The sequence below is a fragment of the Nansenia antarctica genome (assembly GCF_963989245.1).
Source record: "Nansenia antarctica genome assembly, chromosome: 1".
NCBI classification, from domain to species: Eukaryota; Metazoa; Chordata; class Actinopteri; order Argentiniformes; family Microstomatidae; genus Nansenia; species Nansenia antarctica.
This window is the reverse complement of record NC_137674.1, coordinates 79,105,790-79,129,416: the sequence shown is the minus strand read 5'-3', so window position 1 is coordinate 79,129,416 and position 23,627 is coordinate 79,105,790. Positions and strand designations below refer to the sequence as shown.

Below are 23,627 nucleotides of genomic sequence, written 5' to 3'. Positions count from 1 at the left end.
CTCCCCACTACACATAGTAAGTATACACACACACACACACACACACACACACTCCTCTCTCCACCCCACACATAGCAAGCACATACTACTACAGGGTTCCCACACTGGTCTTAAAAAGCCTTAAAGTCTAAAATCCAGCAAACCAAATCTTAAGGCCTAAAAAGGACTTGAATTGCAGTTATTCGGTCTAAAAATGAGGTACTAGGTATTCAAAATGAGATTAGCTTGTCCTGCAAGGACAAGGAAATCAGTCCGACCTCATCTATTTATGCGGAAATGAAAATTAACTTTTGAGTAATTATGGGACTTATTTATTTTATATTAATTATCCTTCAGACTTTTTTGTCTGTATGGCAGTGAAATCCCTAATTTCATCACCTCGAAGACGACCAAAAGCTATCACATGGTGTCGCGAATAGGTCTAAAATTATATTCAGAGGTCTAAAAAAGGTCTATAAAGGTCTTAAATTCGATTTGTTGAAACTTGTAGGAACCATGTACTAGTACACACAAAGGTTAAGTTTTCCTAATTCCTTGTTCTTTTCCCCCCAGCACGCCTCAGAGGGCGTGTCCAGCTTCGAGGTGTCGTCTCCTCTGCACTACGAGGACGTGTCTCCCAGCATCACCCTGAAGACCTGGGTCCAGCCCCTCAGGTAACACGCTCACACAACTAGGGCTGGGACGACGCGTCGACGTAGTCGACGTAATCGACTACGTCAATACGTCGACTTGCGTAATGTGCGTCGGTGCGTCGCAAATAAACAACATGGCTGCGACCAGTTACGAGCGACGTGTCATTGATTTTCAACAACGCTTAACTCGCGCTTTTATTTTGAAGACGCGAAAACGAAACCGGAAGTCTATAATATCAGAGTGTGCCTCTTGTTGTCTTTCAGAGTCAGAGAACAGATACCAAACTGCCGGCATGTTTGCTGTAATTATATTACTTGGCAGTAGGTAGTCATCACTCAATGCTCGTCTCATTTACAGAACAGCATGGTTTGCTTGCACTGTTTGATCGCGTCATAAAAAATGTACGTCTCACATTGGCGAACATTCACACGGAACACGGAATGGCCGAACTCCGACTGTGCTGTAAAGTGGGTGGAGTATGGACTACGCACATGCGATAGTATGTATACTAGTATACTAGATAGTAGTATAATCATGCAAGCTTTTATCGACCGGAGATCTCTGACACAGTCGTACGTCAATGGCGCGGTAAGGCTTATCCCTCTGAACCTGGCCGATCATTCGGTGCATCCCTACTCTCAAGTATTGTGATTTTCTGTAGTTTTTCTTTTCCCTGTCATTGTCCCTGTTAGACATGCCATCATTATGAACAGCTAAGATACTGTAACTTGTTGACCTCCTAACTGTCTCTCGCGACGTGCCCGCCCCACACTTTGAGAAACACTGACCTATAATAATAATAATAACCAGGAGGCAGGCGGGGGGAGAGAGGAGGGGGGAGAGAGAGGAGCGTGGGAGGGGGAGAGCAGAGAGAGGGGGAGAATGTTATATTGTTACTGAGATCGTTATTGTTACTGAGAGGTATAGTTACGGTATTCCGGTTAGAATTTCACTCGAATTGCACTAATTAGAGGATTTTATGTTGGTATTTATTTTGGTATTCCTCCTGAAAATTACTTGAACTTGCCTACTACATTACTTGCACTTTTCCTTTTATTTGAAGTTAACTTTTATATTTTATAATATAATATTTTATGTTGGACTGTAAGAAAGAGAGGATATTTTTTGTTTTGGAATATTGCCCTGCAGTGCAGAAGCCTAATTTATATATTTGTACAAGAATAATTGAATAAAATACTGAAATGTTAATAAGAGAAGTTTTTGACATTTATTTTGGGAAAATTAAGTGATACATTAATCGAACAGTAAAAATAATAATCGTTAGACTAATCGTTAAATTAGTCGATAGACTAACCGACTAAGTGAAAAAATAATCGCTAGATTAATCGTTAGAAAAATAGTCGTTTGGGACAGCCCTACACACAACCTTCCAGGGCTCACCCCCCCCCCCCCCCCCCCAGTTATGTTGGAGGCAGGAGTCACCATAGCAGATGAGCTTCTAAGAATGAATCGGTTCAGACGTACTGTATATATTGCGAAGGCGGAGGCTCATTGCGCTCTTGTTCCTCTACCCAGGCCCCTGAGTTCTAAGATCAAAGCCCTGGGCCTCAGGGACGTCCTCCCCAACAGCCGACAGCTTTACGAGATCGTCCTCACCTACAACTTTCACCAGGTACCTGGGTCACGCATTCATCTCAATTGGGGAAATGTACCGGTATCGCAAGAGAAATCAGTGCAGATCTCGGTATGAGGGGTTTCTGCTCTGTGTGTGTCTGGATGTGAGTGAGTGAGTGAGTGTGTGTGTGTGTGTGTGTGTGTGTGTGTGAGAGAGAGAGAGAGAGAGAGAGAGAGAGACCCCATGTTTGAGTCTGTGTGTAACCTCCTCCTCCTCCTCCTCCGGCCAGCCTAAGAGTGGCGAGGTGACCCCCAGCTGTCCTATGCTGTGTGAGCTGCTGTACGAGTCAGAATTTGACAGCCAGCTCTGGATGCTGTTCGACCAGAACAAGAGACTGCTGGGCTCCGGAGACGCCTACCCACACCAGGTAACCACAACATGACCATAACACAACCACAACATGACCATAACACAACCACTACATGACCATAACACAACCACAACATGACCATAACACAACCACAACACGACCATAACACAACCACAACACGACCATAACACAACCATAACACAAGCACAACCTGACCATAACATAATCACAACACGACCATAACACAACCACAACACAACCACAACATGACCATAACACAACCACAACACAACCACAACATGACCATAACACAACCACAATACGACCATAACACAACCACAACTCACGTTCACACCACAGTGTTTCCTCCAGGAATTTTTACATTAGTGGCGGAGAGCTCTGTCCGCGCGGCGTGCACGCACGCTCAAAACAACGACCTAATTTCAACCAAAACTAGAGGGAGGATGGCAAAAAAAAAAAAATATATATACAGAACATAAACTTGTGATACCGGTTTCCATCCATCAGCTCTGAAGGTTTACGTTACTCACAGATCCAATGTCCTTCCAAACGAGCAGTCTTGGCTCCGTCTCAAACACAACAGGAAAAGTATGTCCAACTTGGCGAAAGTTTCCGAGTATTTCCAACTTGCGCGAGTTCTTCAACTTGCGACAGTTTTTCAACTAGATGTGATGGCTATCATGTCTATCAAAATTATCAAATTAGCCATCGTCCTGGCATGATTGGGTGTTGGTTTCAAAGCACCTGTTGTTTGTCCTTCCTCCGTTTGCAACAAGAAACTCTGGACCTTTTCATGAATTAAAGTGGTCTTAAAATCCAAAGTCCAAATGAAAGTAACAAACGAAAGTAATATATGTTGGTGTACATTAGGGATGCACCGAAATGAAAATTCTTGGCCGAGGCCGAAGCCGAATTTAAGGAAACACTTGGCCGAATACCGAATGTGTATCGGCAGTTTTTAATTTTATCATTGCATAAACTAAATACATTTTGCTTTTTATTCATGCTTCTCAAAGAAAGAAATTGAGATTGAAAAAAAATAACTTTTATTGAACATTCCAGCAGACATCAGTCTATACCAACAAAGCACAATAAATAAAATAAATCAGTCAAATTAAATGTTTTTGTTTTCCCTGAATAGCTGCTGAAAGAAAATCTTTATTTTTCTTCCCTAACCTGACAATACAGCACAATACAACATAATACAACACAATACAACACAATACAGCATAATACAACATAATACAACGCAATACAACACAATACAACGCAATTGAGCAAAAAGGGGAATGACAACTTTGAGTTCTTAGTGTTTGTTAACAGCTTAATAAAACACTAAACAGCTATGCTGTTGGCGCAGTGAGCAGATGACAGCCCGGGTGCGTTCGTAAACTCGCTCCGGGGATCTGATCAGCACTCGCGGAATGCCTCTCGTCCAATCGAATCGCTCGGTCCCTTTCCAATCGAATCGCTCGCCCCGGCGCTCTCAGAGTGAGTTTATTTTCAACGAACGCAGCCACGGTTATGGAGCTAGCCATGTTGGGTCTTATTCCATTTGTAGCAGCATGCAGTCAATGCTCGTCTCATTCGCTGAGCAGCATGGGATGCTTACACTGTTTGATTGCGTCATCAAAACACGGCCACTATTCGGTGGTAAACATTCAGTGTTTTCACACATTCGGCCGAATACCGAATGTGCTTTATTTTGCGATATTCGGCCGAATACATTCGGTGGCCGAATGTTCGGTGCATCCCTAGTGTACATACCACAGCGCACAGTAGCTGCTGCTTGTTCTCCCGCTGTAGTTGTAGCTGGTGGTGGTGGTACCCCGCCATAAACGTTGTTAGCTGATCCACCAACTAGCTCCTTTGCTCCTGCCAGCCATGCAGTTTCGGATCGCTCATAGCCGTGGCCTGCTGGGGTGGAAACATCTGTGCCAGGGATGCTGCGAAGCTAAACAAACTGGTGAAGAAGGCCAGCTCTGTGGTGGGGACCGGGCTGGACAGCCTAGAGGTGGTGGCAGAACAGAGGATGGGGAAAAAACTGGCGGCCATGCTGGCCAATCCCTCCCACCCGATGTACTGCGAGCTGGCGGGGATGAGGAGCAAGTTCAGCCACAGATTTGTTCTCCCCCGTCAAAGTACAAAAAGATTTGGACAGTCCTTTGTTCCAGCTGCACTCCGACTCTACAACCAGGCCCTGCAGGGTGGGGGAGACCTGGAGCTGGAACTTTGGAACTTGGAACTTTTTACTTATTGAGCCTGCACTGTTTTATCTATTTATTTATTGAATGTTTTCTGTCTGCCCTAACTAAGCTGTTTGACAACAACATTTCCCCATTGGGGACAATAAAGGTTTTCATCATCATCATCACTGCTAGCTTCAGCAATGTTTGAAGTGTCTGGGACATCTTTTTTCTTGAAAAATCCATCCATCTGTCGCTGTTTTCGTTTAATTTTTCGAAGTTATTTAACGTGATATCTTATTTGTGCACCTAGCTAGCTAGATCAGCTTTTTGTATCTTTTAGATGGTACTACCGGTGACTTTTAGCCCGTTATTTGCGAGGAGAAAACACAGGCGCCCGAGCATTTCGGCAGGTAAGACTGCTGAGCAGGGATGGTTGAGTCTGCACGGTTCTCATGCCGGTTCACATTTAGACCAATCAGGAGAAGCCCTTGTGTCACGTCGTCAACTGAATGTTTAATGTCATTAATCTGATTTTGGATCAGCGGTTAGAGAGAGATGGGCGTGGATTTAGGTGCACTTTTAGTCAACATCCATTATAGCGCTGATCTAGGATCAGATATATTTTAATCAGCTAAAATGTTTTAAAATAAAAATGTGGACTGAATCAATTAGTGGCGGAGGAAATTCATTCGTGGCGGCCCGCCACCAATAAATGCATATAGAGGAAACACTGCACCAAACACCCCCCTACCCCCCATCTGGCAACTGTCACACAACCACCAAAGAACATGACCACAACCTAACAATGACCTGACCACAACCACTAGTACAACCTAACAATGTCCTGACCACAACCACTAGTACAACCTAACAATGACCTGACCACAACTACTAGTACAACCTAACAATGACCTGACCTCAACCACTAGTACAACCTAACAATGACCTGACCTCAACCACTAGTACAACCTAACAATGTCCTGACCACAACCACTAGTACAACCTAACAATGACCTGACCACAACCACTATTACAACCTAACAATGACCTGACCTCAACCACTAGTACAACCTAACAATGTCCTGACCACAACCACTAGTACAACCTAACAATGACCTGACAAAGTTCACAGTCCCCCGTCCCCCCGTCCCCCATCTGTCCCTCAGTACTCTCTGAAGCTGGAGAAAGGGGACTACACAGTGCGCCTGCAGGTGCGCCACGAGCAGTCCAGTGAGCTGGAGCGGCTGAAGGACCTCCCGTTCGTGGTGTCCCACCGCCTGTCCACCACGCTCACCCTGGACATGTACGAGACGCACCGCGCTGCCCTGCTGGCCAAGAAGAAGGCCAACTCCCTCACCCTGGTCCCCGGAGCCACCCAGCCCTTCTACGTCACCTCCCTGCCCGACGACAAGTAAGCAGAGCCGCCCCGGCCGCAGATCTGGAGCACCAGATAGCCTGATGTCATAGACACCTGACGCTCTGGAAGGGAGATGACAGTGTGTCCCCAGATCAACGTGCAAATGTTTTAATTTGATAATTCAACACGTGTACTGGTACACAGTTTCCATGTCCGTCCGTCCGTCTGTCTGTCTGTCTGTAGGATTGTATTTTTTTTTTGGGGGGGGGGGGTTGTGATTGGGATCTGAATAAACCTAATAACCTTTGTTCTAGTAGTTTCTAGTGTGTTTTAGAAGTGTAGTATGCTGTAGTAGTGTCTTATGATGTTGTGGTAGTGTCTCTAGTGTGTTCTACTAGTGGTGACTGTGTGTGATGATGTCCTCTCTCTCTCTCTCTCTCTCTCTCTCTCTCTCTCTCTCTCTCTCTCTCTCTCTCTCTCTCTCTCTCTCTCTCTCTCTCTCTCTCTCTCTCTCTCTCTCTCTCTCTCTCTCTCTCCCAGGATCCCCAAGGGGACAAGTCCAGGATGCTACTTGACGGGCTCCCTGGTCGTGCCCAAGGGCGAGTTTGGCAAGAAAGCAGTGAGTGGCCCTTTCTGCTGTCAATCACTAGCTTGGAACCCTCTCATGGGCTTACTCTCATTGAAGGCGTCCCCCATCCATCCTCCATCTCAACCGATCTAAAAAGCTGTGCTGGTCAACTGTTTTTGTCTTGTTCTCTTGTACTTGCCTGTGGCTTTGCTGCTTTCCATGGAACTGGGTGTGCAGTGGGCGAGACTGGTCTTTGTTGACGTTGCAGAGGATCTTGTCTCCTGAACGTCCTGCATTGTGTTGCTTCTATGTGAACCTGGTCAGAGAGACCCAACTGTCCTCTCCCACCTGCCTGTCCTCTTGTCTGCCATTTTGTTTGTGCTAGCTGTGACTGTTTGACTTTGGCAAGACGGCGGTATTGCTGTAGTGAGGGGAGGAGACGCAGGTCGCTGAGCTCGATTCTTGTGGTCCAGTCGATGGGTACGGGGCCGAAATATTGTACATATGAACGGCCACCACTAGATGGTGCTGTTTGTTATGAAAGGGTGCCACCACCACCCTTGAGCTCCATTTGTTTTGTGTAACTGAATGAGTCAAATTGGTCCACAAGACGATTGAGATGACAAAACAAGGATGGAGTGATTGCCTGCCACTATCTTTTTGGGGTAAAAGAGAGGTGGGTCCAGTGAAAAAAAAGTCAGAGAAAGAAAGGAAAGAGAGAGAGAGAGAGAGAGAATCCTCCAATGTACCTGATTTCTCTTCCTTACTCTGTGTTATTCTGACCACCAGGGACAGGCCTCTGCAAAACGACAAGGAAAATTTAAAAAGGTACTGGATGTAAAAAACCTAGGGCATAATGTTCTAGAATCACTGTCAGAATGTAGGGCATTTGATGTTCTACAACCACTGATCTGATGTTCTACAACCACTGATATGAAGTGTGCTACACATACAAATAACTACGTGAATTTTAGAAATTCTGAATGTTAGTCATTTATGCTTAGTGCAGTCACCAGTATACTAGTATCTGCATTATTTTGTACATTAATTCCCATTCTCACTGTCCCAGGTTAAGTCCTATCTTTTCTGGTGGTCAATAGTGGTAGACTACATCCAATACATCATGCAGTGTTCATTTAAACTGACATATTTCATAGTATTCGCTGATGTCATGCAAGTCTTCTCGCCACCATATTTGTGGGTAACTAGTGTATCAATTGAGTGATTGATCAGTTGTCGCACCTGAATTGTGTAGCAAAACACAATTGTTCTACAATCACTGAGTTGTTATCACGCACGACGGAGCTACTTGCAACATTGGTGAACTTGAACGTTGGAAAACAACGTTCGAATACTATGAATACACTGTCTGGCCCTGACTGGTTGGGTCTGGTTTCGACACGGTCAGAAAAGAAGAGTGCCATTGGACACTTCTGTGAATCTCATTTCCACTGAATTTGAATTTCGATCAGGGAGGAAGCAGAGGCTCTTGGGTAACGAAGCCCAGAGTAGGTGTAGGTCAGTGGGTCAACCATCTTGGGTGTTCTGTGTGTGTGTCTATTCAAGGACATCGTGCCAGTTGTCTACCACCTGATCCCCGCACCCAACAAGACCAAGAATGGAGGGAAGGAGAAAGAGAAGGATGGAGAGAAGGAGAAAGATGTGAAGGAGGAGTTCTTAGAGGCCCTAAGAGACATGAAGATCCAGTGGATGACAAAGTGAGTCTCTCTGGCCGGCTACTAGACTGTTTTGCCCTCTGTTGTTTTGGCCTTTTTACGTCTCTTACACTCTCCCTTGTCTCCTGCCTTCACTCTTATATCTCTCTCTCTCTCTCTCTCTCTCTCTCTCTCTCTCCATCATTCCTCCACTCCTAGGTTGGACAACAGCATTCTGTATGATGAACTGAAGGAAAGCTTCTCATCTTACCTGCCCCTGCATCTACAAAGACTCCACCAGTTGGACTCCGAAAAGGTACACACACACACACACACACACACACACACACGTGACCCCCTTAGCTGATGATATATCTACCTCTGTGCTGTAGTTGTAGCTGTGTTTGACCTGCTCTCCTTCGGTCTCTCCAGGAGCGTCTGAAGAGGCTGGGGGAGATCGTGGAAGCTGCTGACATCGTCCTGTCTCAGATCGACCAGACCGCCCTCGCCGTCTATCTGACCATGAAGAACGACCCCCGACCTGACGCTGCCACCATCAAAAGGTGTGTGTGTGTGTGGGTGTGTGTCTGTGTGGGTGTGTGTCTGTGTGGGTGTGTGTGTCTCTGTGTGTGTCCGTCCCTGCCTTATTGACTTTCCACTCCCTGCATGTACTGTTCTCTACTGTGGATGTGTACGGTGTTGTATATTGAAGTATAGAGACGGTCTTTTACCATGCCTTGAAAAACTGTCGTTGAATATCGGTGTGTTTGCAGTGACATGGAGAAGCAGAAATCGTCCCTGCTGGACGCACTGTGCAGGAAGGGCTCTGCCCTGGCTGACCAGCTGCTCCTGCCCCAGCCCTCTCAGGACGGGGCCAGTGCAGAGGCAGGGGGGGCCGGGGAGGCCGGGGAGTCTAGCGAGGGATGTGGAGAGGCCGAGGTGGGCAGCTCTGACGACTCCCCGCAGCAGGCCGGAGCCAATACCCTGACGGACACGTTCTGGGAGGTGCAGAAGTGGGCGGAGCTAACGGATGCCAAGGTGAGGTGTTCAGGAACGTGGCGGTGGTGTTCCAGGTCTACGTTCCAGGCCAAGCCAGGCTGCACAGTCTGATCAGACTCCTAAACGCCTGGAGGAGTGTTGGAACATCTGAGAATCCCATGGATATTGTACAGCAATCTGCTGACTTGCGTAGCAAGTAATGTAGATGACCTTTGAGTCCTGAACCAATGATATGACTGGATTATTATTTTATTGTTTTGGTCTGTTCTCTTTCTACAATTCTGCTGAAGGTAGTTGATCTTGTCCCCTCTCTTCTAGGTGTTAACATTCTCCTACAAACACGCTCTTGTCAATAAGATGTATGGCAGGGCCCTGAAGTACGCCTCCAAGATTGTAGAAGATAAACCCAGCAAAGAGAACCTGAGGAACTGCATCCAGGTGAGTGGACTTTCCTACGTTTCACTGTATCGCCTAATGACGGCCTTAAGGTCTTTGCACACTGATGCGTTTTTTCCCGCATGCGTATTTTTAAATCCGTCATCCGAAAAAACGTTACGCACAGAGACCTTGCACACTGACCTCCGATGCGTTTTATTAGAGTCCGATGCAGTCATTTGATATATTGACGTTGCAAAATTTCGCAATATGCACTCTAAATTCTAAATGCTTGATTTAGCAAAACGTACAAACAAGTGAGAGCAATATAACTAAAACCAAATGGTAGACTACATCAGGGGGAAGAACACCTTTCAAGTGTCCCCGGTTGTGAAGAAAATAGCTTTAACATTTAGGAAATTAACCATTTTCCATGAACAAAATCGGTTGAGAAAACAAACTTTCCTCATTCTTGACGATGATTTTGTGCTCCTGTCTCTTCTCGAGAATAGAAAAATAAACAGCTATAACTGTTTATAAATAGCTATGCTGAATTATATACCTATGTGATGCATTGGCAGTCTGTGACAGTGTGTGCACCTGCCCGGACCCTGTCCTTCTGCCTGAATTTGAGTATGATGCTACCCAAATGAATGTTATTGTTTAGTGCTGTACGCTTTCGTGGTATTATATTGTGTGAATTATCATCTATATGTTGTTTTTCTTTCACTCGACTAACCGCCGAGATAATACTTGAGACATGTACTTCCGTAAGCATTAATCCAACTGTCCTGCAGTTCTAATTTGACGATGTGTCCCTCTATACCATGGCGGAGGGGTCAGAAACAACTCTCAAAAGGCTTTTGACGGACGCGAAAAACGCAGAAAATCAAACCTGTTCCGAAAAAAATTATGATGGACGAATATTTCGGATTCGGTGTGCAAGCGTGATTGACACAACATGAGTTCTATTTTTAAAAAAAATACAGACAAAAAAAACGCATCAGTGTGCAAAGACCTTTACTGTTGACAGTCAAGTCTGCTTCCTGATTCATGACATTCACTCCCCTGTTGATTTCAGCTGATGCGGTCCCTGGGGTGGACGCACTGCGCCACCTTCACAGAGAACTGGCTCCCCATCATGTACCCTGCTGACTTCACGCCGTTCTAAACGCCACTGACCCATGTTCACACACACTCACACACACACACACACACACACACACACACACACACACACACGCACGCATGCACACAAACACACCCATACCTAGGCAATGGACGGTCATACATGTACCACACATGGTCACTCGGACATCACACATCTGATCTCACCCACCAACCGCTACTCTGAAATCCAAACCTGTCATGTGTTTTTTGTTTTTTTTACCAAGCCAGCAAGCGCCTGAACTGTACATTAGTGTAGCCGACAGCACGTCTCTCCTTCAAATACTGTAAATATTGTCACGACACCTTAATGACACCTTTCACATTGGAGTCCACCCGGGGAAGGGACACACCAGGACACTCCCTTCCTGCATCCCAATAGTCTACAGTGGCCTCCTCTCCTTGTCTCCTATCCCTTGTATGATATAACACCGGATAGGTGAAAGCAATATGGTGGATTGTACTGTACTTCCACACCAGGAAACTTGCTGTGACCGGTCCAGTTCTTGTGTATCAGTGATTTATTATGAAAAGGGACACGGGGAGAGGAAGCCGCTGTAGACGATGGGAACGCACCCCCTGAGGGCCACAGCAGGTTGGTCTGCTGCTTGGTTCTGGTAGTCCATAGACTAGACCAGAATCCTGAAGAGCTTGAGATCTGAGCAGCGTAACTCGCACAGACCCACCAACCAGAGCAGTGGGAGGCAGTGAAGAATACGTGTTTGAGTTTGTTAGATTTGTTTGTGATTTGAGTAAGGGCCTCTTGACTTCAGGATTCTGGACTTAGTCGCAGACAAGAGTCCCGTCACCAGGGTTAGGGGGACTGTACAGGATGGCAGTACTCCAGCCATGCCTCTGTATGGAGCCTGACCCGAACGCAGTCCGGCTTCTTCCACTGTTGCCACACTCTTATTCAGGTGCCTTTCCATCTGTACCTTATCTTACCTGGGAACACCGGAGCAACAGGATGTTCACATAGACATGTGTTGTGTAGAACAGGTGCAGTGTGAGTGTCTTGTCTGTTTTTTCTAGAATAGGGAGTGTCTTTACAGTACATTTGCAGTCCGTTCTTCAACGTCTGAACACACCCCGGGGGAAGTGGTCCTCTGTGTCCATGTACAGCAGCAGACCCAGGAGCCTCCTGCGTTTTCACACCTGACGGTGGTGTTTTATAACTACCCCGTTTCTGACCACCTCAGACCTCACTGTGGGTCAAGAGGCTGAAGGTGAGGGGAATCTATTCAGTTGTGGATTGACTTGATGGACTCGACTGAATCAGTTGCAGATAAAGGTTAACAGCACTGCAGCTTCACTCAGAATCCTCCGGAGGCGTTTCCACGCCTGCTCTTGACATGCAGCATAAACATTCTGAACCTGCAGTGCTGTTTTCCTTTATCTGGAATTGATTGAACTGAGGCCCTATAGAGAGATGAACCCTTCTGATTGTGTATATTCGACGTGGTATGGAGAGCGATGTTTTGATCTATACTGTACGTGGCATTTGTTCTTTATTTACTTGCAACGTTCTGAATATTGAGCCCTTCCGGACCTACCTGACCTGAATGACCTCACAGCTGCAGAAATATACATACATACACCATAACACAATTATAAAGAGGCAATATAACTATATGAAAATGTTATTATTCTCCCTGATGTATTTTAAATGTATGCATGTTGTGTAGAGTAAAGGAAAAAGACAGTCGTTTGGAAGCTGACCACTTCATTTTAGTTAAGGTCTGTTTGAGTTTGAAATAGCTTTTTAACCCTGAAATGTCCATTCACATCCTAGCTGTGTGTGTGTGTGTGTGTGTGTGTGTGTGTGTGTGTGTGTGTGTGTGTGCGTGCGTGCGTGCGCGCCTGGCTTTGTGACATTGCCATGCCATCTTTATGTAATCATCAATTTTGAGTTCCATAAATATTAGGATTAAGCAAAGATCTTGAGGTTTTTGGTCCTCCTAAGTGTCCCTGTTTCTCTGAGAAGTCATGTCCCTCTCCCTTTGGACTCTCTGGAAAGACTTCTCTCATTCTGTCTCTGTCCACCCTCTTACTCCCTACCTCTCCCTTTCTACCCACCCTCCCTCCTCCCTTCACTCAATCCTTCCCTCTCCTCTGTAACTCTGTAAATAAAACGTTTGGATTTTTGTTTTCGGACCGACGTTCAGGGTGCGGCTGTCTACTCTTTGCCAATGACAGTTGAAAATGGCCTTAAACTTTCACTATAGGACATCACCGTCCACCACTGACGGACTGTAGTCACAACTCTCTCATATCGCTCACCACTGGTGTCAAAGACCTTTCAGAAATATTTATGGATGTCTTGTATTTATATTAGAAACTAAACCTAGTCAATGCCAATATTTTAAAGGAATGTTATGATTTTAAAGGATACTGTATGTACCTAGTATTATTTTATAACCATTCTTCCTCAGCGATATATGGAAATACCGCCACGCTATTTTGTTATCACACGGGAAAATGTCACGGATGAGAAAACTATTCTGAATAAAAAAGATTTGGAAGAATAAGAGTATCATGCCGTCTCTTGTGGTTATAATTCAGTGTAAGATGTTTGTCTGCCAGATGTGTCGGAGAGAATTGCTCAGCCTTAAAATATCCCCTTTCTTTAACCTCAGAATAGTCTATTACCAACCAAGGGTATTTACTATAGGGGAGAGCGGGGTGAGTTGAGCCAGTTTTTACTTGAGGTGTCTTTAAAGTGAGGGCATGACTAATGTCTCCAACTAAAATATGTACTTATATATCAGGATGTGGTGCATCTCTGGGAATAATGTCATTGGATCTAAAATAAACAGTTTTCAAAATATGACTTTCCTAAAACAAGTAGTCGATGAGTTACCCCGATGAGGGGTAAGTTGAGCCTAGGCAGAGGATAAGTTGAGCCACATGGGATCGAAGACTTGATTGGCATGTCCTGTTCTCTTATACCCTGTTCTTTTTACTTCTCTTTGTTTCATATCCATGTATCGCTTTAAAGCCATGCTGTCAATCTTCATGTCCCTTACCACCTGACCTCCCATTCTGTACCTCTCCCACTGCTCTGTCCAAATCCACAAGAGGAGTTGAAGCCCTGTCTGTTATATAAGTGTGGCATTATAGTTTTTGGTCTCAAATTCAAAATGTCACATAATTACGGTGATAAAATGTAAGAATGCAATAGAATACAGTAAAATAATACTCATGTAAGTATTACTTATGTATTACTTAAAAGTGGGAGCCACTGGCTCAACCTACCCTAATCCTTTTACCCCACCCCCAGTTAACAAACGTCTATCATCCAACAGTTTAGAGCTGAAGTCATGCTAACAGTATAGCCTCATATTAGAACTTCCTAAAGCACTAACACGTGAGATTTTTTCAAACCCATAAAAAAAAATCACTTTGAACAGGAAACTATTTTAATTTTTTTACTTAATTGTGCCACATATTCCATGAGCCTCTCTCCATCACAGGGTGACTAAAAGATGGATGACTCTTCAAAAATGTGGTCACATGTCCACATTTGTCTATGGTTGCCAGAAACCACCCCACTCTCCCCTACATATATGACATCACCCCACTCTCCCCTACATATATGACATCACCCCACTCTCCCCTACATATATGACATCATTTTGACAGTAGAAATTAAAACAACCAGATGTAACGAAAGTCCATGTGCATTTTAATGCTGTATCAAAACAACAATATCCCGCAATATTCAAAAACGTGAACAATAAACCACTACTACATGTCATTAGAATGAAAGTGTAGTGTGCGAGTACAAATAAAATGCTGTTAGCCTTATCCATGCAAAGCAAAGACAGCTGCCAGCTATCATTCAGCCTTATCTCACCATTAAGAAGGGTTCCTCCATGGAGACTGACTCTGTCCAGAAACACCCCAGTAAGACACCTGGCTGATATGGACCAGGTCTCTCTTGATAAAATATATATAGATATTTTTTGAATAGATATTAATGAGACTAACCTGGATAAATAAAGGTTCCACTGCACCCTGATCCCTGCCCTCTGATCTGGACCATTTTTATTATACCAGTCCAGTCATTTTCAGATGCAGCATCTTAAGGGCTAGAGGTCATTTCTAGACATGGCCACCGCCACCGTCTGTCCACCGGTCCTGTGTCCTGTCACTCTCCTACCCTCGTGATGTGCCCATAAAAATCTTCACCTCTCCATAATCGGCTAACAGTGTGGTGTGGAAGGCCTCCTTGAAGTCCTTGGTGAAGGTGAGGTCTGTGGGGAAGCGGACCTTGTTGGACCAGATCAGAGTTGTACCCGGGCGGCAGAAATGTCTCATGGTAACCAGCAGTTCAGCCAGGAAGTCATGGTGGTACACCACGTCGGCCCCCAGTACGTAGTCATAGTGATAGACGGACCTGGGGAAGGTGCGCTCCACCTCGGGACCCCAGGACAGTTCTGCTACCTTGGGTGTGTCTCTGCAACGCCCCTTAGTGTTCTTCATGAGGTTGTGGCTCAGGTTACTCAGGATCTCAGGAAGGTCTGTGGCCATCACTGAGGCACCTGTGGTGGACAAACAATCAGAATCAGGATCAAAATCTGAATCAGAATTGCTTTTATTACATCCAATGTACAGGTACACAAGAGTACAATTATTTGGCTTAGGTTCTTCAACATTGGCATTGCAGCAGGACACAAAATCACAATAATAGAATAAAGTAAAATAAGTAAAGTAAGTTATAATAAAGTAAACAGTGTTGTTTACACACTGACTAGAGAAGAAGTCAGTCTAGGCTAGGGGGTGGTTTCCCAGACACAGATCAAGCCCAGTCCTGGACTAGACTAGGCTGTTTGGTCTAGATCTAGGACCAGGTTTAATCTAGGTCTGAGACAGCAGCCCTGGAGGTAGTTAGCCAGGCTTACCCAACAGACTGGCCACTATGGACACTAACCCAGGCCCCGCACCCAGCTCCAGAACCTCCTTCCCCTGGAGGTCCACCTGCTCTTGGTGGGTCTCCAGGAAGTGACAGAGAGCCAGTGCCTGCAGGAGAGGACAACTACATTATTATTATTATTATTATTATTATTATTATTATTATTATTATTATTACTCCACCTGCTAATTGAAATGCTACAATTTCCTACAGGACCCTCTCAATTATGTGATGATGCATCCCAATGGGTTTAACTGTCACCAGAATTACAAATAGCAAACAATAAAACTACTCTATTACAGTGTTATTACTATATTATTAACTACCATGATTACATTAGTCATAGATTCATGGTCACAATCATCATCATCTACACTTCTGCCAGGAAGTAAATAATAATGGAATACCATAATAATGGAAATAAAGTAATATATAGGCCTACTAGAAACATTTATGCTGTGTGAAAATTGATTTCCACATTAGTCTAGTATAACCCATTATCAGTCACTTACTGCTGGCCAGATGACTGCGCCAAAGGAGTCGATGGACTCGTGGATGCTGATCTCCTGCCCTACGTAGGAGTACACCTCTTCACCTGGTCTGGGGTGGCGACACTGGGCCCAGGCTGGCAGCTGGACAACCACAGTCTTGGTGTCTACCGCCTCTGTACAGAAATGAAACTGTACTCTTATGTGGATGGATGATGCATCATACCATTATCATTTCCTGGGGGTGTAGGCCTACTATACATCTTTAAAAATGTCAATTCACACAAAAGGATTGAATGTGACTTGTGTATAAAAATGTAGCAGTGAAATACTATACCAATGATGTCGTCTTCTGTGCTACAGCTGGAATTGCTGTTGTCTGTATTGTCACTCTCCTCCTCTTCATAACTTTCATCATATTGATCTAACGGCTGCTCCTTCCAGGCTGAGCTATTGCCACCACCCACCTCTTCTTGACGTGACGTGCATAAAGGATCCATAGAAATCAACCGTATCTAGTTGAGAGAAGTTGACTTTACACAAACAAGTTCAATAAATAAATAAATAACTGAAGTACAGTAATAAAAAAATAGGTAATAAGTAATAAAAAAGTTTCTCTCCCTCTCTTTTTCTCTCCCTCTCTCCCTTGCGCTCTCCCTCTCTCTACCCCTCTCTCACTCTCCCTCTCTCTCTCTACCTCTCTCCCTCTCCCTCTCCTTCTACTTCCGCTCTCCCTCTCTCTCTCTCACGCTCTCTCTCTCTCTCTCCCTCTCTCTCTCTACCTCTCTCCCTCTCCCTCTCATTCTACTTCCGCTCTCCCTCTCTCTCTCTCTCATACTCTCTCTCTCTCTCTCTCTCCCTCTCTCTCTTTCAGATATATTCTCTTGTTTTAACTCGTGCACATTCCATATGCATTTAATTCAACAACACCACACACATGCAGTGCTTCATAGAAATACATCCACCTCCCTATGCCACCCCACCCCTGTATGTATGTATGTATATCAACACATCTCTTGCCAACTCTCTCAGACACTTCTCAGATACTTCTTATCCTACCTCCACAGCTATCTTCTCCACAGGGTTGAAGACAAGCGCCATTCAAGATCTTTATCAATCTAGCACCTACCTGCTGCAGTTCTTATATCTCTTAGGGACGTGGTTGCTGTGTAGTGAACTGAATGCATCTTGGGGCGTCACTCTGCAGAAGATATAGCGAATCAGCATCCTGCAAGACACTCCCATCATCACACGGATCTGGGGTTATATTTAGAAGGTGGCCCTGGTAAATCAATGTAATATGTAATCTGTTGGACCTGACAATGATGGTTTTGGCTTGACTAGAACATATCTGTTGCAGCTAGTGGAGAAGGTCTGGCACCATGGTGGATCTGATTTAGCCTTTAGACATGCAGCCAACACAACAACACACTGGTTCTCTGACTTGCTTTGATCATCTACACTCACTGAATGCTTTGTTAGGAACGCTGTACTAATACTGGGCAGGGCCTCCCTTTGCTCTCAAAACAGGCTTTGTTAGGAACGCTGTACTAATACTGGGCAGGGCCTCCCTTTGCTCTCAAAACAGCCTCAATTCTTCGTGGCATTGATTCCACAAGATTCTGTAAACTATCCTTTGAGATTGGGTCCATGATGACATGATTGCATCACACAATTCCTGCAGATTGTTCAGGTGCGCTTTCAAGCTGTGTTTCAACCTCCGATTTCTACCTCCACAAGCCTCCATGGACCCCGGTGTACCTGTTCCCTTATTGATATAGTGTTAATAGGTTGGACGGAATAAGATTGATAATCTACATTGATAATCTACATCTAATTTTCACCAACAGTCAATACCATGGCCACCAACATGGTCTGCCCTTGGCATCCTCTGTTACTTAAAAACAGTATTTGGCTGTTAGCATTTGGCTGTTAGCACATAGACGTGTGTGTACATAACCCCTCTTCGGCCCTCTGCCCCCATTCGCTTCAACAGAACAGCAGGTAAAGTAATACTGCTGGCATGCAGGCTGATAGCACCCCAAGGCGAGTCCTAATAGGTCTGAGGACCCTGACCTCTGCTACACCCCCCCCTCCATTTACATTTTTGTCAGCATTTAGCAAGCTCCTTGGTATGCCTTTGCCCTACATAGCTTGGTATGAAGGGGTAATGAGTATGATATTTATGAGGGGGCAAAAGAGGGTTATGGAGATCTCCCTTCCCTGCTGGGCATGCAGTGCAGTGAGGTCAAGGTCCAAATCTGTAATTACTGGTGTTTATAAATTGCCTTTTAGAATATCCTTGTTTGGTAGGAACGTGCTTTTATGGCTTTGAGGGGAGGTATAAGTTCACGAAAGCATCACAGGGTTTTCAGTGGCCATTTCATAAAGCTGTGTGCTTGTCTCAGATATTCCATTACGTCATGTGTTGTGGTCTGTGTTTTACTGTTCATATAACCCTAGGTTGTGTGTGTGTGTGTGTATATCTGTGTCTGTATGTATATGTGTGTGTGTCATAAATCATCCAGGAATCTCTCGCTCTCTGATCTACATCGGGGGGGGGGGGTATCTGGAGGGAATCTTACAACATACTCTGTGTGATGATGGTGGTGTGGTGTTGTGGGTCATGTTTTTGACCCGTTACCCCTGTAACCTCTGCATTACTTCTCCCTGCTATTTCGCATTGGTGTGTGAATGTGTGTGTGAATGGGTGAATGAGAGGCCATTGTAAAGCACTTTGGAATAAGGTGCTATATAAGTGCAGACCATTTACATGACCATGGTGATACATGAAGAAGAATGATACCCAATATATAAAAGAATAATAATAGAATAAAACCTGAAACTGAAGAGGGGTCTTCGTAGCGGGGTCATCCCTATGTTCCCCGGGTCCTATGTTCCCCGGGTCCTATGTTCCCCGATTTCTTAGCAAAAAAAAAAAAAAGGGTTCTATGTTCCCCGCTTCCGAAAAAGGGTTCTATGTTCTCCGCTTCCGAAAAAGGGTTCTATGTTCCCCGCTTCCGTATGTTCCCCGCCTGCGTCCCCGTTGTGTCAAGCGACCCCAGGTGTCGTTATGTAGTACTGCATGAGATTTTTTAAATATATATTTTTTAAAAACAACATACACAAATACATAATTATACTTTTTTTTAATTTTTTAATTTTTTTAAACAACATACACAAATACATAATCATACTGTGGATTACTAATTGATAAAGACATTTACTCATTGATAATGACATTTACAGGAAATTGCAGGAACTATTATACATAGGAACAAAATTATTATGTGTACAACATTATTATATGAACAAAATGATTATATGTACAAAACCTTTTGTAGGTAGGACACTATTGGACCTCGGCCCAAATCTAGTACTGAACCTGACCCCCCATGCTAAACCATTTGGAAGTACAGTATACTAGGACTCCAATTCAGACACACTGGGGGGCTGTCACAAATCTTCTAACTCTATATCAATTTATATATTTTAAAATTATGTTTCCAAAGATTCAAACATTTTTACAATATAATTGAACACATTTTTTCTTGTTTCCCCACCCCCATGTATCCCTTCCCCCCCCCCACCCACCATTGTGCGGCAACGCCCAACGACAACACAACAAAAAGATAATAATAATAAGACAAAACACACATGCCTACATACACACACACACACACACACACACACACACACACACACAATAATACATTCATTAGGGATGCGCTATGATATTAACAGCAATTCCCATCACCGTGCATCCCTACAAGAAACACTGTCCATCAAACAATATGAATGAATGAATGGTCTTTATTGTCATTGCTATAGTACAGGTACCAAACAACGAAATTTAGGAGGGGTGGCTCCCCTGGTGCTAGGAAAGAAAAAAAAACTAAAAAAAACAAGAAGGGAAGGAGCTGGTTTACATAAATAAAGGCTATGTACACTATCCACTATACTATACTGTACAGATAGACGGACTAGGGTTGTCATATTGCACATAGTGTTCTTGCACATTCATTTAAAGTGTCGCAGTTTGCAGGCTTGAAATGTACATATTTGTGCCTCAGCACTACAGTACCTGAAGCTGCCCTTCTTGCCATACAATCTATATGTGGTTGCCATATTTTTACAAAGTCCTGACTCTTATGTCTTATATTATAGTATATTTTATCTAATGGAATGTAGCTAGAGATTTCATTTAACCAATGTGATATTGTAGGAGAGTAATCGGATTTCCAATGGATTGCAATACACTTCTTTGCAGCAATCAAAGCAAGATCAATATATATTTTTGGAAATTAATTCCAAGGATCCATATTGATTGTGCCTAAAAGACACAAGCGAGATGATTTTGCAATGTGAATATTTAAACATAATGCTATCGTGTCAATTACAAAGTTCCAAAATGTTAACAACAAATTACATGACCAAAACATATGGTAAAACTCCCCTTTCTGTTTTTTGCAGCGCCAGCACAAAAAGGACATTTCATTATTCATTTTATAAAGTTTTGCAGGTGTATAATAAGTTCTATGCAAAATGTTAAAAAGAAGGAGTTTGTGCCTCATATTGTAAGAACATTTATGAACTTTAAGACAAAAGAAAGACCAGTCCTCTTTACTTATATCCATGTCTAAATCCTTTTCCCATTTACACCTCGTAGCATCTGTACTTGTAGACAAGCATTCAAGCAGAGATAAATAAACTTGAGAAATACATTTAGAACTTTGAACCTCCTTATTGATAAGGTCTTCTATTTTGGAGGGCTTGGGTTCTTCAAGAGTGCCTTGAGTTGTCTGTATCATATGGCGGATTTGAAAAAATCGAAATAAACGTGTGGAAGATAAATTATATTTTGACTTTAACAAACGTCGAATTCTGACGTGAGATCGCATCCAAACGTCGAATTCCGACGTGACATTTGCATCCAAACGTCGAATTCCGACGTGACATTGGGGTAGCTCGTTCTGATAGCGCAGGGGTGCGCCTGTTATGTCCCTATTTAAAATACAAATAAATAATTAAACAAGAATGTGTTGTGTAACAACTCCCCCAACATTCCCCTCCACCACAGAGAGACTAAACTGTCCTTCTGAAAGAGACTACACTGACATCCTCCATCCCAGACAGACTACAATGACCACCATCACAGTGTGACATGGGAGAGTTACTCCATATGAGAGTGGAGAAACCTATTCTTCAGGTAGCATGTGTTCCTGATGTTGTGGACTACTCTTTTATCAACAATTTCACAGTATTGCCCATTGGTGGCAGTTGAATTCATACCTATCCCAACAAGTTGGCGTGGTTCCCAAAAACATTTATGATGTAGGAACAGGAGGGTGTCAGTGATGGCTGAGGGTGGGAAGAGAAGCTTTGCTCCCTCCTTGTACTCTTCACAGCCTGTCAGGGGATCTTCTCTGTGGAGTGGCAGGAACACGGTCCCTTCAAACAGGAGCTGTGGATTCTCTGAAAATAAAAGACATCAAGTATTAAGGTAGGCTATAGATTCCCATCAATATTTTTTATACAAGGTCTTTCAGTAAGACTATTTTACCTGACATGGTAGCCCATATGCCTGTGATTTTCACCGGTTGCCTGTGGTTCCTGTCTTCACCAAGTAGGGTTGGGTTGAGTTGGGTTGGGGTTGTCTTCACAAATGACCCAACTCTGATAGTCTTTATATCAAATCTGAGAATGAAATTCAGTATGCTAATTATAAAAGGGGTATGCTATTGATAATATGAATGAATGAATGAATGAATGGTCTTTATTGTCATTGATATAGTACAGGTACCAAACAACGACATTTGGGAGGGGGGGGCTCCCCTGGTGCTAGGAAAGAAAAAAAAACTAAAAAAAACAAGAAGGGAAAGGAGCTGGTTTACATAAATAAAGGCTATGTACACTATCCACTATACTATACTGTACAAATAAAACACTGTGCTGTACTCTATGCTATGCTATACCTATTCTAACATTTCCTATTCTCTGCAACCTTATGTACCCTAGGGTTGTCATATTGCACATAGTGTTATTGCACATTCATTTAAAGTTTGCAGGCTTGAAATGTACATATCATTGTAGCATGATATGCTAAATGTAGCATATCATTTAGATTGTTTTTAATTTATTGTTTTAGATAATTCATTATTTTAAAATATTATTTTCTTTAGATAAACAACTAAAATAAAAAATCTAAATTAGATGCTATTGATACTGCATAGAAACACATTGATATAATATACTTGTATGTTTCAGGGGACAATGTTGCACTCTGATATTTAGTGTGTCTCTGTTGTGCCCTTCTACTCCGAGTCACCAGGGGGCGTAACACCCCCTATCAATTGTTTTAAGCTCAATTGTAATTGAGCTTGAGTTACAAGACTTCCTCACATACCGGTATGTTCGTAACACATGCGTAGTGACAATGGCTCAAATAATGACTGGAGACCGAGAGGGTAAAATATTAGTTCTGGATAATTTTAGGTACCACAAACACCACACAAACTTACAGAATATTCGGTGGCGGTGTTGGAGAGAAGACTGCCGGACAGTTCTGGTTACCAACATCTTTGATGTAGAGGTAGTCAATCCCAACATAGAAGTTCGGGAGGTCTACGAACATGTACATGCCCCCGATACACAAATGGTGAACAATGTGCAATTTCGCCAAGTGATTACTGGAGAGGTGGTGAGAGAACCCACAGTACCAATCAAACGGATTTACAATGCTGAGTGCGTAGGTCTACAGCTGGGCCGTCCGATCCAGGGTGGAGGTCGGGGGCGACCTCCTCAAAGATTCTACTCAGTTAGGTCTGTTATGGCCAGAGCCAGAGCTGCAGTAATCCCTCCCATCCCAGCTACCGTTGATGATGTAAGGATCGACGGTCCATGGGCTGAGACATGGGGCAGAGACCACTTCCTCCTGCACCAAGACAGTGAGTGGGGCATAGCAGTGTTTTCCACAGAGGACAACCTGAGACAGCTGCGACACTGCAGGACATTATACATGGATGCTACATTCAAGTCGTGCCCACGCCCATACAACCAAGTATTTACTATACTCGGGGACATTCATGGCTTCGTTGTCCCCCTTGTACATGTCCTCATGGAGCAACGTACAATTGGACACTACCGACAAGTGTTCCAGTGTGTCAAAACGTCAGTCAGGAGAATCACCCACCACAGTTGGCGTCCGCGTAAAGTCATCTGTGACTTTGAGCAAGCGCTGAAAACTGCTCTTGAAACGGAGTTGCCACAAGCCAGAATCGGAGGATGCTACTTCCATTTCAACCAAGCCTTGTG

General features: G+C 43.9%; 2 protein-coding genes across 3 annotated transcripts in view; one reads left to right on the top strand and one right to left on the bottom strand.

The window, feature by feature from the left end:
- tpp2 (tripeptidyl peptidase 2) overlaps positions 1 to 13,423 on the top strand; it is a gene marked incomplete at its 5' end in the record, with an annotated part of 22,638 nt that extends 9,215 nt beyond the window's left edge. Inside the window, 13 exons of one of the 2 annotated variants that reach the window (XM_080536278.1) lie at positions 1 to 16; positions 553 to 653; positions 2,170 to 2,266; positions 2,499 to 2,636; positions 5,956 to 6,200; positions 6,687 to 6,765; positions 7,504 to 7,542; positions 8,281 to 8,432; positions 8,589 to 8,685; positions 8,802 to 8,932; positions 9,143 to 9,407; positions 9,687 to 9,806; positions 10,825 to 13,423. The exon at positions 1 to 16 is cut by the window's left edge and continues 101 nt beyond it. In XM_080536278.1, coding sequence (XP_080392404.1) covers positions 1 to 16; positions 553 to 653; positions 2,170 to 2,266; positions 2,499 to 2,636; positions 5,956 to 6,200; positions 6,687 to 6,765; positions 7,504 to 7,542; positions 8,281 to 8,432; positions 8,589 to 8,685; positions 8,802 to 8,932; positions 9,143 to 9,407; positions 9,687 to 9,806; positions 10,825 to 10,914 — 1,570 coding nt within the window. In that variant the 3' untranslated portion in view covers positions 10,915 to 13,423. The remainder of the gene's footprint in view (positions 17 to 552; positions 654 to 2,169; positions 2,267 to 2,498; positions 2,637 to 5,955; positions 6,201 to 6,686; positions 6,766 to 7,503; positions 7,543 to 8,280; positions 8,433 to 8,588; positions 8,686 to 8,801; positions 8,933 to 9,142; positions 9,408 to 9,686; positions 9,807 to 10,824) is intronic. The other variant, XM_080536277.1, reaches the window with a different exon arrangement.
- A 1,645-nt stretch (positions 13,424 to 15,068) lies between these two features.
- mettl21ca (methyltransferase 21C, AARS1 lysine a) lies at positions 15,069 to 22,953 on the bottom strand (the record flags this gene model as incomplete). Its single annotated transcript, XM_080526356.1, has 4 exons — positions 15,069 to 15,454; positions 15,815 to 15,932; positions 16,338 to 16,489; positions 22,887 to 22,953. The coding sequence occupies 4 exons, from the start codon at positions 22,951 to 22,953 to the stop codon at positions 15,069 to 15,071; spliced, it is 723 nt and encodes a 240-aa protein (XP_080382482.1).
- Between the last annotated feature and the right edge of the window lie 674 nt (positions 22,954 to 23,627).